At 42.5% G+C, this 13,667-nt stretch overlaps 1 protein-coding gene across 3 annotated transcripts in view; it reads right to left on the reverse strand.

Moving 5' to 3' along the window:
• The window catches only part of SWAP70 (switching B cell complex subunit SWAP70), a 40,997-nt gene that overhangs the window by 14,528 nt on the left and 12,802 nt on the right, over window positions 1–13,667 (reverse strand). For 2 of the 3 annotated variants that reach the window (XM_056353891.1, XM_056353892.1), the window contains exons 3-4: window positions 11,867–12,040; window positions 1,945–2,172 (exon numbers count right to left, since the gene is read on the reverse strand). In XM_056353891.1, the coding sequence (XP_056209866.1) occupies window positions 1,945–2,172; window positions 11,867–12,040 (402 nt within the window). The remainder of the gene's footprint in view (window positions 1–1,944; window positions 2,173–11,866; window positions 12,041–13,667) is intronic. The other variant, XM_056353893.1, reaches the window with a different exon arrangement.

Consider the following 13,667-nt stretch of genomic DNA (forward strand, 5'->3'; position numbering starts at 1 on the left):
GTCAAGGCCGTGCCTATTCCCCTGTGCCATCCCACCCCCTTGCTCCAGAACAGGAATGCGCAGAGAAACAGCTTTGTTTGCCGCCCCCATACTCGCATCCAAGGTCTGGGTGGTCACAAGGGTGTGTGAAGGACTCCTTCCATCTTTCATGCCTTGCACAGTCCAAGTCACAACCAGGTGTTTTTCCCCTTCCTGACAGACTGAATTTGTGCTTTGAACCAAGTCAGGCTGATTATTTTCTCCTTAAATTTCTGCAAAATCTTTATTTCAGTGCATCAGCTGCTCATCAGCTTCCAAGAGCCCCCTGACAGCTCCCACGGATCTTTTCACACCAGCTACCACAGGAAGGACATGCCCTTCAGAAAACCAAGTATCACAAATTTAGTTATCACCGCTACCATCCATAAGCCTTGCAGCTCCGGGATAAGTGCACAATAAAAAGGGTAGTATGACATTTGGCTACGATACAATCTCTCATTAATACCTTGAAATAATCATATACTGCAATAAACAGGACAATTCTGTGAATCAACAAGATATCAGGGTACAAGCTGTGACTGAACCAGCCATCTCTAAGTCACACAGGGAACTCCATTCTCCATTAGGCCAGTGACTATCCAGGAGGCACTGGGCCAAATCTTGACGCAAACTATTTTTAAATGTCAAGGAACCATTCAAGGCACTCAGACATCCTCAAGAAAGAGGCCAAGCCACCAAGAGAGGAAAGAAAGGAGACAGTAAAAAAAAAAAAAAAAAAAAAAAAAAAAAAGGGGGGGGGGGGGGGCAGGGCGAGACACACAACAACACAACCACAATGCAATATCAGAACTGAAAAGAAATGCAGTTTCCATTTTCTCACAGGTTTCACGTGGAAGGACTGACCTGACACTGGTTATTTTATTTTCGTGGTATTAAACAGCAGAATGACTTAGTTTTGCCCTCAACTGACTCTGTGTGTGTGTCCAGCCCTCACCTCCAACAGGCAACCAGCAGTTAACAAAAATAGACTTTTGCATTGTTCTGTGGATATTCTGAAAGAATTTCCTGTGCCAAGACCTTCTGATGGTTTCTTCAGAACAGCTTAAGAAAGCCTGCCAAGAAAACTTTTGTTTCTTTCCTCACCAAGAAACCAAGAAATCTAAGATAAAAAAACTCTCTGTCAGGTAAAAGTCAATTTTAAATAGCTCTCTAGGTAAGCTCGCTGTGACCCCGCAGGTCCCTGTGATATTTATACTTCCCCTGAGAGAAATGCAGCTTTTAAAGCCTTTCCTAAACTGATAATCCAGCCACTGGAAATCTGAAGAAGCCGAAGACTGACAGAAGTTTGCTAAGAATATGAAGGCCAGCATGTCTTCTTGTGTTTGAGTACAGGTCAGTCAGTTGTCAGTCACATCGCCTGCTAAGCAGAACACGAAGGGAGAGTGCTCTGGAGCTCTTCTACACGCCTTGCCCTGGTGAAGTGGGGCACCTTCAGCTGGAGCAACACCTTCGTCTGGACCCCCTTGTTTGAACACATAAGTTATCACCTGTACAACTTTTATTTGCTACAGCATAACTGAAACTAGAAAAAAGCATTTTCAAAGACTGGAGAGTTGCCACCAGTATAAGAACTGACAGTGCGTTGCAGCTATTCTGTCAGCTAGCTAGCAGTTTAGTACAAAAAAGGCTGTATTTCAAGTCAGAGCACACTTCTTTTACTTTCTAAAAACAAACTCTCCCAGAAAGCAAGTCATTCATAATACTACAACAATTTCAACAATCTGAACAGCAGCACAATTTCCCTTTATAGAAATAAGCTCATATTAAAGAACCCTTATAAGTAATTTACCTAATTTCGCCCTGGTCATTATCCGTTGGGTAAAGAAATTCCAGTACAAGTTAAACATTTTCTAATTATGCAATACATTTTTCTGCTTTACAGCATTAGTTCTTTGTGGTTCTTACCTGTTTGAGTACATCTAATATGAGCTCATTAAAGACTTCATTGATCGCCATGGACACGGTCTGTCGGTCCATTCCTTTACTAAACTGCCCACTTCCGATGAGATCGATCAGCTCCCATGCAGAAAGACCTTCTCGACTAGTATTGAGAGCAATCTTATAATGGTCAAACTGCTCTTGCTGCCAGCCTGCTCCCATTGCTTCGGTGAGTTTTTTAAGTAAATATTCAATCTGTACAGAAATACAAACAGACATCAATCATTTTCAGCAGGCATGGAAATCAAGCGTTTCACAGCTGTAAACTAAGCTTCTCCAGAGACTATCATTACAGCTGGATTCCTAGGTTCATACGCGGGCCCCTAAACGCAGGTGGGTTAATTAGCAAAGACTTTAGGCTCCTGCCTTAGCTGAACTTTTGACTGCCAAGCCCATCCTGTAGCTATTCTCTTCATCATAAGGACACAAAGAATTGAGCCTGGCAGCCTCTTTCAATATTTCAGATTCCTACACAACACACGGGACCTTCCCTGCCACAGCTTCCAAACCGTGACGGCTGAGGTGTGAGAAAGCAAGTTTTAAAAAGTATTCTTGTAAGATAAAAAGCAAACAAATCAGGAAAAATCAGAAAAGATGGCAGTTTGGACAACAAGTGAAATAAAAACTACCAAGGTACGATCACATATCTTAGTCTTCACCTGACCCCTCTTCACTAGCTCTCAGCAACGCCGATCACTGGACACAATCTTGGCAGGCTATCAAGAGAAGTAAAAAGAACAAATTTTTCACCTCCGCTTTTATTGTTACCAAAATAAACTCCCCTTTTCCTTTAATCATTCTGTATGCATTACCATACACAGGGTAATAACACTAGTCAAAATAAACACAAGAACGAAAAAGAGGGAAAGAAGGCTGGGTTTCTTCTTCTGTCTGTTTTTTTATGTTGTTTTTCAACACATCAATGTTCACTCTTTAGTTTGCAGTATTTTAAACTTAGACCATCTACAGCTTTGAGCACGTGTAAGATGCTTTTAATGGCTTTTTACACAAAATAATTAGCGAGAGCCTTCCTACAAAGACCTCTCTACACAACAAAGTAAAAGCCAGGCTTCTAAGTTTTTATGATTGAAGTCACAGGATACCAATTACACCATTTAACCCAGTTTTGAAGACAGACCAAATTAGTGTGGCCTTTGCTATTTTGGGTAACGCTCGCTGTGTTTCCTTGCCAGCTTCAAAGGGAACGCCACCGCCTTCAGCAGCCAGCCAAGGCAGCCAGTAAAGCTGCCTGCGCCCTCCCTAAGGAGGAAGCCTGGGGAGAAGGTGCTCAGTAACCCCGCACCGGGGCACACTACCATGGGGACAGGGCAGCAGCAGCTCCCCGAAGGGCTGGTGGCCTTTCCCTCCAGCCACCACCAGGTGAGCACACAACCGATTCCCGGGAGGCTGGTCCACAAAGCTGCAGGCGAGGGCTCATCCAGCTGCCCTGATTCTCTGCAGGCCTGAGGGACGTGGCAGGGTGGGAACTGCACACTGCTCCATGGACACGGGGAGGGAAAGCAACACAATCCTTCCTGGTTCTCTCTCTGCACAAAGAAATACCACCGGTTTCCTCAAGTGCTGCTTTTCTGAAGTTAGTCCTCCAGGGCAGTCTGCTTCACTTTCAGTTCACCTATTTTAGGTGTAGTTTTGGAAACACTAAGTGACTCAGGAGTCTGAATCGCATTATCAACAATTACTAAGTTGTACAGCATGAACATCCCTCGCTGAAAAGTGGTGGAAACCAAATTATTTCCAGGACTTCATTTTTCTAATCACCAGAGCTAATTCACCTCTGTTCCTCAGCGCTGCTTGAAAACACAATGGAATTTCTCCTACAGGTGAGAAAAGCACTGGCTGAGAGAGCCAGAGGACATTTCACCACAGAGTTAACTCTCCAGCTAGAGCCGAGAGTCCACTTTCAGCTGGTCTAATAAGTCTTTGAGGACCTAGTAGTCCCTGCACAAGAGATCTGTGAGTACAAAGAAATAAAGAAGTGGGTTTTCCCCCCCAAGGACTCCCAGGGCTCACAGTTTTGATGCAACATACATGCTAATTTTGTGGCTGCTGCTTCTCTCTCTTGCAACTAGTACAGGCAAGTCCCTTCCTTTTCCGCACATCTACGATCAAAAAACACACAAGTCTGTGGCAGAACACACTCATCTGGCAAAGCAGTAAATTACCAAAGTCACCCTACAGACAGGTGCGCTTTTCTTACTATTTTAGCTCAGTAACTGTTCGGAGTCTCACAGCCCCTACTCCAGTAGCGTGTTGACTAGCGCTACAGCAAAATGGAGAAGCTAAAGCTGCTGTGCTGTCTAGAGGAAAGTTCCCACTCCACTGAATGGGCAGGAAGCACATACCCCTCCAAGACGTGGCTGTCACATCCTCCTCTTAAGGACTGTCTTAGAGAAGACAGGCTAGCCAGGCACAGAATACGCCTCCAGGGTGGGTACAGAAGTTGTGGAGAGCACTGCTTTTCCTTTCAGCTTCACGAGTAAGGCATTTAAGTAGTCGTAGCTGCTCATGCAATTCTTATTTGCAAAGATACAATCTGAACAGAGGCCTCTGCAAAAGTGGCGTTCAAATTGCAGACAACTGCGACTAACACAGGGTACCGTGAGGTTTAAGGTAATCGGCCGAGATGACTTTCAGCTCTGTGCTGTGCCCGTCTGCCATTTGAGGCAATCACCCCCCTGAGAGGGCACACCGGCTTTGCCCCCTCCACGCAGGCTGGAGAGGGTGCCATGGGCCTCCCGCTGCTGCGGTGCCATGTTCACTGCGGCTCACGCTTAGGCTGCTCACCACAAGTCATAAAACTGTGCTTTGTAGTGGCTCCGCGCACAGCTCGGAATCACTGAAAGTTAATATAGTCACGTGATAGCAAGGAAATTTTAACATGCCCTCCCAAGCAGTCAACATGTATCTTTTACTAGATTTCTCTAAAATTCAGTAACGAATTCCTTTTAAAAAATCTTTGAAATACGCTTTGCGTATTTTCACTCTCCAAATTCCTTAAGTTAAATAACTAATCCAAGGCTTTTGAGCATCAACTACCATAAATCCTCAGCATTCAGTTAAGGGCAGGAAGCAGCTTACTTCCTACTCCAGACACGTTTTATAGAAAGAAAAAACCAAAAAAAACCAACAACCCAAAAAAGCCCTTCACAGCATGCAAGAACAGTAGCACTGCAAACCTGTTTCAAAACAAACCTCCTAAAGCCTGGATCTGATGAGCTGAAATGAGCTCTGGCATCAATGCAGGAGTATTCTTTTTCCCCACATTCAAAACATTCTGCCACTCAGCTCAGTCCCTCTGAGTAGCAGCAGTTCTGAACTACTACCCTGTTACTTTAGCTAAAAGGAAAGGTTAAATAACTGAGGCTTAATTAGGTAGATAATATACATGCCAAAATGCTAGATGGTAATTTAAAAAAAAAAAAATCATTAAAACTTAATGAACTTCAACTCTAAAACATATTCTCCAAGATTTCACAACCTATTACGCGGCTTGAGGCATGCAGCTCTCAAATTCCTTTGGTTAATTATCTCAGAGTACTAGGACTCACTTGCAGACAGAGGGACACACACCAAAAAAATCATGCGTGGAAAATTTTTTCACCTTTTTGCTCAAGCCATATGAACAAACTAATTGTCTGGAAAGGAAGCAATGCAAAACTCTTGGCTAGCACACATTATCATGGAATGCACTGAAAATAAGTAAACATATCTTTTTTCTTTAATGTCATTTGTACACACTTTACCTTATTTTGATTATTAGAACAGATTTAACCTATCTGCTAACCCCTATCTACAAGTCACTAACATGACCACAGATATCCTATAATCCTATTAAAGTACATAAAATATCTCATTATTTTAAAAAACATTAACTCTTCTTAACTGGAAAAGGACCTCTGCATACTACAATTTAATTTCTAAAATAAAAAAAAAAAACCTTCAAGCTTCACCTTGCATTCAGATTAAATACATGGCTAATCAAAGTCCCCAGAAAAATTTTATCTAACACATCTGCTCAATAACAAGAGTGCATTTTGGTGGGGTATGAATATGGAACAGCGCAAGGTAAACAGAAATAAGTTGGATCAGTGTGGAAGCAAATAAGAGACCATTCATTATGTGCTCAAATGAGGAACCTCTGAGAGCAAACGACATTTCCCCTCCTCCACAAAGAGACGTGTCAACTCAGCAAATTACTGACAAGTTAAGTCTGCTGGCTCAAACATAACCTACTCTCGTGGTTAAAAAGTAGAGTGTCAAAAAGCAAACATGAAGCAATGTTTGCTGCTATTGTGACTGGACCTTACTTTCAGGTACAGGTATAAAAACACGGTGGGGGTTGTAACACTGCATATGCCAGTACGGACCAACTGGTTCTAAAGTACGAAAAACAGCTTCCATCTCAAATCAACAGAAAGTTTTTGGGCAGAATTCAGCCAAGAGGAAGCAAAAATAATACAGAGAACAGAGGCTCTTTAACACGAGCTATGGAGCCTGTCTGGTATCTTGTTTCAGAGGGCACTTTCTTTTCCCATGTTTCAATACCTATTTGTTTTTCTTTTCCAGGTATTCCTGGCACTATCCTTCATGGGGAATGAAGTATCACAAATGTTTCACATATTTTTTCTGATATACAAGTGGGTCTCTTGGAAGATGAAAAATAATGTCAAGGAGACCTTCATGCCCAGCAGAGCATGGCAGACAAGGCTATTCTGGTTCACGCTATTCAAATAAGGTTTGCGATATTAACAGAACAGATGTAAGAAGTCTGTTCACATGGTACAAAGTTCTGTGGAAGCTTATGTTACTGGGCAAGAAACTTGAAAGCAATCATGTCCCCTTTCACAGTCATCATCAACTCCTTTTTTCATCCCATCAGAACATCACTTATTTTAAGTCAAATATTTGTTTCTTCCTTTCCACCAGCAAAACTGTGTCCATTATCCACTGTAGTATCTTCTTTTATCTTTAAATTAAATTAGCATGCAGTACTATAACAAAGGTCAACTCAAACCACAGTGTAACACATAACCATGTAAATCCTAAGGACAACCTGCTGCACAAGCTGAAAACTTATTTTTTGCAGCAATAGATAAGGAAAAGTGTAGTGAAACGGGTAGAACTGACGGAAGTCATAAGTGATTTAATCTTTATAACCATCATCATCAACTTACAGAGACCATGGGTCAATTAAAACCCCACACAAGCAACTTTCGTTCTAGTTTTATCAGGTTTGATTTTATTTCTGAATGGCCAACGTTCAGTTCCCAGTGTTTCATCCACTGTACCAGTTTCTGGTACTAGAATACACAACAAGGAAGCAAACACAGTCACAAAAAAACTTTTTCTGCAAGATATACCTCCAGAAAAATCACCACTGCACAGCTTCAGACTTTCACCTCCTCAGTCTAAAAAACATTACCCCATTTTCAAATGCACAGAGAGCCACACAAGGTTTGGACCCTCTTTGTCATAACTAGGAGGATAGTTGAAGGCTAGAGGACAAGTGAAAAATGACTGCAGAAATCTTCTTTCCTCAAGAAGCCAGGCTTAAAAAGCAAAGACAACAAATAGGTTTGGCTTATTTAAACCAAGTCACATGAACACTAGATTTCACACACAAAGAGTACGCAGCTTGCAGTGTACGTATCTGTGAGTTTCACCATCAAGGGTGGCCCAGAAACACAGCTAACCACATACCACAGCTTTCAGGTGATAAAGCATTCCCAAGGCTGCAGTCACACGTCCAGAAATAAGAAAGGGGAAGTGTTTGGAAACCTTTGTATAAAACAGAAAGCATCTGCTTAACACCAAAGCAAGCAAGTAAGTCTGTAACAACTAAGAGGTGAGTTGTAAAGGAAAGCTCAAGACAGATTTAGGAATATTTCTCTTCTTATGGCTACACTTCTGTCCACCTTTCTTCCCTTTAATTTTTACTTCTCATGGAAGAGGTAATGCCTGTGAGAGCTGAAGGAAACACACACTTGAATGTCTGTGTCTCAGATGATCTAATGGAAAAGACCAGTTGCAGGGAGAGGAAGGAGCTCCCACCCGGCCCTCCGCTTTCCGGGCCCGTCAGCAGTACAGCTGCTTGCTGAAGTTCTGCCCACTGCACCAGGAGGCAGTCCTGTTGTTAGCCAAGAATTCTATTAATTCTGAAAACTGTCCATGAGGACTAATTTTAACTAGAGCAAACAAAGTACAGCATTGTTTTCCTCCAGTCCAGTATCTCTGTGAAATACCACATTTACCCAGCCCACAGAAGTGTTTGACTTTGTGCATACCAAGGTTTCTCACTTCAAAGGGGAAGGCGCTTTCAGATTTTATACCATTTTGCATTTCCCTCGGACATGAGCACCTTTGCAAAATACACATTCATGGATCTCCATTCCTTTCAAACCGTCCTAACTGCTCTCAGCTGCCCACCAGTAACAAGCAGAAGCAACAACACTACCAGCCGAGCCCAGTGCGCTGCACAGCCACCAGCTCCTGTCTCCCTGTGACCTGACTTCTCCCTGTAACACAGAGGGATGCTATGAAGCTTGAAGCCACATCCCAAAACTGCACAGCCCAACCCAAGCCCTTCCCCATGCTGGATTTTACTAACCTTATTTCCCTCGAGTGCAGGGCTGCCATCTCTCTTTCCACAGCAGGTAAGGAGCACAGACCAAATACTGCCTATGGCTTCCAGTTGGCCTCTCCTAAACGAACAACTTCTGGTCCTTAGGCCACCTCTCCACTGCTTTCAAATTCCCTCTTTGTAACTCCTTTCCTCACTTTGCTCTTTCTAAACCCTTCTTCAGCCTGCATCTCCGAAACATTTCCAAAGTAGCCTGTTTTCCCTTCTCTGGTTGAGCTGCAGCTGTTCCCAGTTTGCTGCCTATTCAACACCTGCGCAGGGAATCAGGACTTAACACTTCACACATGGGGGTAACAGCCCCACCACAATTAGCTCTCTAATATGAAAGGACTAGCACAACTGTCTTCGCACAAAAGTACACAATGTGGGCAGGAAGGATGGATAGCAGCCTCAATATTTAGCACAGTGCAAAGAAGGTGAAACTGCACCCAAACTGGAGAGTTTTCCAGATATGAAATTCAAATGAGTCCTGAAACCACCTATCTCATTTTAAAAAAGGAAAGCCAGACCCCCAAGCAGGTCTCAAAGAGCAGCTCCTCCAAGGATGAAGGAACAGAAGGCATCCTCACAACCACATGAAGTTGTATCAACACATTCAGTAGACTTAAGAAGTCCTCTCTGTTATAATCTTCCCATCCACAATCCTTCAAGGGATCACCCTTCCAACCTGAAAGTATAAAGCAAGTTTCCTAGTTACTTATATTGGGGAAGCAAAATCTCTGAAACCCAAAAGCCTAAGAGATAGGAGGGAGGAGGGAAGCAGCTGGATCCCACACAAAGGACTCCAAGCCAGAAACTGCAGTAGGTAGCGTGTTGCAATGCTCTCAGCCAACGATAAGAGAGCAACAGGGAGGGAAAGCAAGCTTGCTCCCAGGGAAGCAATTCTCACCCATGAGAGGTTTACACTGCTCTCACCAAAACATAAACAGCAATGCTTCCATCACCCTACTCTGTTCTTCACTTTGCAAAAACCCCCTCGCTTTATACATCATGGGCAAGCCATTTTGTAATTAAATGAAAGGATGCAATAAAAAGTGGTGAAGACTAAATACATGATCAAGCTTTATTATGAACTCAGGAAACATAAAAAGTAAATTGAAAGAAAAATACCTTTACTAGGTATCAGTATCATTTTGAGTACTGTTCAAAAGAGTTATTTTCAGGTAGAAATTCTCAGCATTAAGACAACAACTACAAGTTTGTACGAAACCAAACGCTTTGCAAACCCGGAGTTGAGATTTAACATAAAAAACAGCCAGACGTAAGAACTTAAAAAGGCAGAGAAAGGTCACACTGAGAAAAAGCAAAACTGACCAAAACTGATACTCTGCATTTTCACTTTTGGAATTTTGTGTAAAAGGGTAAATGAGTAAATGTGGATTTTTCCAGAAGCACAGAGAACCCAATGGAGGACCAGTGCAAACCAGAAAGGAGTGAATTCGACAGACAGCATTCCTCCACCGGTTGATTGCATTACCTATGTGGTCTAAGGCAAAAGGTTAGAGTGAATACAGGCATTGTATACGATAAGAACAGAGCAGCCTTTCTTTGTCAGGCTCTGTAAGCTTTCTTTAAACAGTATTGCACAACTTAAGTCTTGCCGTAATCAGAGATGCAGACACAGACCCACCCTAAGAATTTTAAAAATAATCCAAGTAGAAGAGCAATACAGGTTAATCCTGGACATTAAGGATGGGAAGGAAAGCAAACAACAGCAGCTATGAAATCTGGAAAACCTGTTTTAGGCTTGGAGCCAACTCTACAGCCTGTCTGCCAACAAACGGACACATTGCCATGACCCGGCATCAGCTACAGAAGGCAGCAAGAATCTGGGGGCTTGCTTGGTGGAGGGGGAGAACTGAGCAATGCCAGTGCCCCAGAACTGGCAGGTCTGAAGCTGTTAACCATGGCAACAAATAAGGAGAAGTGAAACAGCTACCCTTAGGTAAGCCAGGCTGCGCCGTGGGGAATAAAATGACAAACCAGAGACACAGATTTGAGTCCCAGCTTTGACATTTATTAGTGGCTCTGACATTACACTCAAGGTAAACCTGGCACCATTAAGAAAGGACCTATCTTTAGCTTTTATAATCATGATCCCTGCCTCCCAGAACTGACAGAAAAAACAGGAAAGCAAGCAAGAAGACTGGCCCCTTTCTCATGGGAATATAGCATGCCAGGTAGGGCCTTGTCATCAGCAGTTCAGCAAAAACAGATACCGTACAGAGTGAAAATCTCCTGCTAAAAACTGAGTGATAAGGCAAAACCAAGCGGATTACTTTGATAGGGGAGTTACTGGAGTCCAGCAGTTATATCATAGTGGCATGTACATGAGACTTTTAATCCCTGACTGTTCAACAATTTGCAATTATTTATTAACAGGCACTCCAGTGCTAAACTGAAAACCCCTGGGATTTCTGTATACAGTTTTGCAAGAGATTATTTATACCTACACCTCTGATCTTTCTGCTTCTTTCCCTCACCCCTCCCCTCTCGAAGTGGAGAATAATGGAGATACCAAAATCTTGCTTTAGGGCTAAAATACCTATTTGAGCATTGCCCATACTTGATCATGAACTTAAAAGTATAGATTTCTCTGGTATTATTCCTTTAACCATTTCAAGCAAGAGTGTTCAGATGGTGGTTGCCTTTGATCAGAAACGGACACCACCAGAAAAGTTTATACCTTCCCTTTTCATCAGGAGAGTGACATGAGACTGAAGAGTCTTTCAAGTCACAGTAACACAAAGCAGAGGGGAGAATTTTTTCTTAGAATCATACTGATATACTAACTGTGCAAAATTTTCATCACATTTAAGCAAGCACAGTGATTAAAGATCACATACATGCACTACTCATGAGTGAAGCAAGAACCTCAACAGCTCCAGTGCTGATACTGGAGCTAGTATCCCCAGCACCAGTCAGCCCACACAAGATCAAAATAAGCTTTTTACTGGGGGGCAAGCAGCACATCCCATTCAGTCCAGACTTTAAATGACAGGCACGCATAGCCATCAATATCTAAAGTATCCTGTGGGAATCCTCACATGTGCACCCTGGAAGACAAAGAAAAGCACTCGAGGGCTTACATTATTAAAAGGGGGGAATAAAAGTTTTATATTAAACAATTATTTTCTCTTAAGTCTCCAGAGAGTAGCAAACATTAACATAATCCAACTGGGACATTAAGAAAACTGGTGTTAAACGGCTTAAGTTTTTCCTTCTTACCTCCTCAGGTACAATGATTAAAGGGTATTTGTCCTCTGATAAGAAGTTAAAAATAACCCACACTTTAAATGCATCTTCATCACTAATCAGCAAAGGACTTTTAGAGAGGCTCTTTTTAGCACAGAGAGTCCAGCACATCCTGTTGAATTCAACTTTGTCAAAGTTTCCTTGCACCTAAAACAAAGAAATCAAACAAAAAAAATTAATATGCACAAATGGCACAGAATAACAAACAGACAAAGTTTAACAGGCTAAATCATACAATAAGCACCAAGAAAATTCTAGCTTGCAAGAAATGTCAAGGCCCAAAAAAAGCACTGTAGCAGCCTAGTCTGACTTCCTGCATGGGGTCAGCTAGGGAGTTTCTTCCAGCAAAATCGACATCCAACCTCCATTTCTGGTCATGTTAATAGCACCCTGACTTCATGTGAAGGAGGCTACACTGCATCCTGCCTTTCCTCGAGCACGTTAACTTCAGCTTCCAAACCGTCTTCATAACGTTCTTAGCTCCGACTGCCCTTCTATTGCACTGAGTTACTGAGTGGATATGCTAAAAGCGATACTGGAACAACAGCTGGGAAAGACCTTTAATGTGTTTTTCCATTTCATGTTACTCAAACATAACTCTTATAGGATATTCATAAACATGTAATAATTTTTTTTTCTTGACTGCTAATCCACTTAAAACTCTTCCTTTTTCTCAGACTGGCAAATGTTCACCTTATTGATTAAAAAAAATCCCTTTTGTTTTCGTTATCCTTTATCATCCCTAGCAACTGTACATTACCCATCTGTGAATTATTTACATATGCAAAAGCTTTCATTTCCTTTATTTTCTTTTTAAACCCTCATTTATGCTAGAGATAGATCTATTTATCTCCCTACAGCTTAGCAATGCTGTTTCTTCGCCAGCATGTAACTGATAAAGGCACCCTCTGCACTGTAATGGAAGTCCCTTGAGATTTCAGAAAACACGTCTAAGAAACATGTCATTACTCTTGTGGCAATGACACCAGTAACATTCAGTGACATTTTCTTATGATAGGTCAAACCATGCATCTTAGATGCTTCAGGCACACCACTGCAAACTGTATGATTTCCTATCCAGTCTGGTAAGTGGTCAAACAGTGGAGGGTGAGCCACTGTGGCTAAGTCAAAGACAGACTAAGGAAGTGGACGAACTGATGTGGGTGGATGAAAAAAGTAAAAAGGAGAAGGAAAAAAAAAAAAAAAGACAGAAGTAAACAGGAAACTAACCCTATGCCAAGAAGCACTTTACATTACAGTTTCTAGGACTAAAAGCAAGACTGAAATAAAGCCAGAGACTCTGCATGCCTGCAGAGCAGGCCACCAATGTAAGTGACAATGCAAGAGGCCAGCTACAGGCCACACTTGTCCTTTGAAGAAGGTGACAGCTGACGGAGCTATAGCTGCTATAGCCACAAGCTCAGCATCCTGGTTGTTCACACAAGAAACACTGGTCTTGCATGAAACACCAGCTAAGCAAATGAACACCCTTTGGAAGAAGCGCTAAAGCCAGCTTTCCTTCTCTTCCCTTCCATCTGTAGGTGCCTCATCCCTTGGCTACTTCTGCCTGTGCCTTTTCCTGTCTGTCCTCTCCAACGTGCCCAGTTAACTTTGACTTCTAAAACAGCTTCACCCACCCAGACGATGAGCATTTCCACCTTGGAACTGCAGTTAGGCTACTCCCGAGGAAGATGCCGACAGGGTGGGAAATCTCCTTTCCTCCAGCCACCAGCTGGCAAGTGCTCCAAGCACTACAAATACGGTGGGTTGCTCT

Source organism: Falco biarmicus, chromosome 10 (assembly GCF_023638135.1).
Source record: "Falco biarmicus isolate bFalBia1 chromosome 10, bFalBia1.pri, whole genome shotgun sequence".
Lineage (NCBI taxonomy): Eukaryota > Metazoa > Chordata > Aves > Falconiformes > Falconidae > Falco > Falco biarmicus.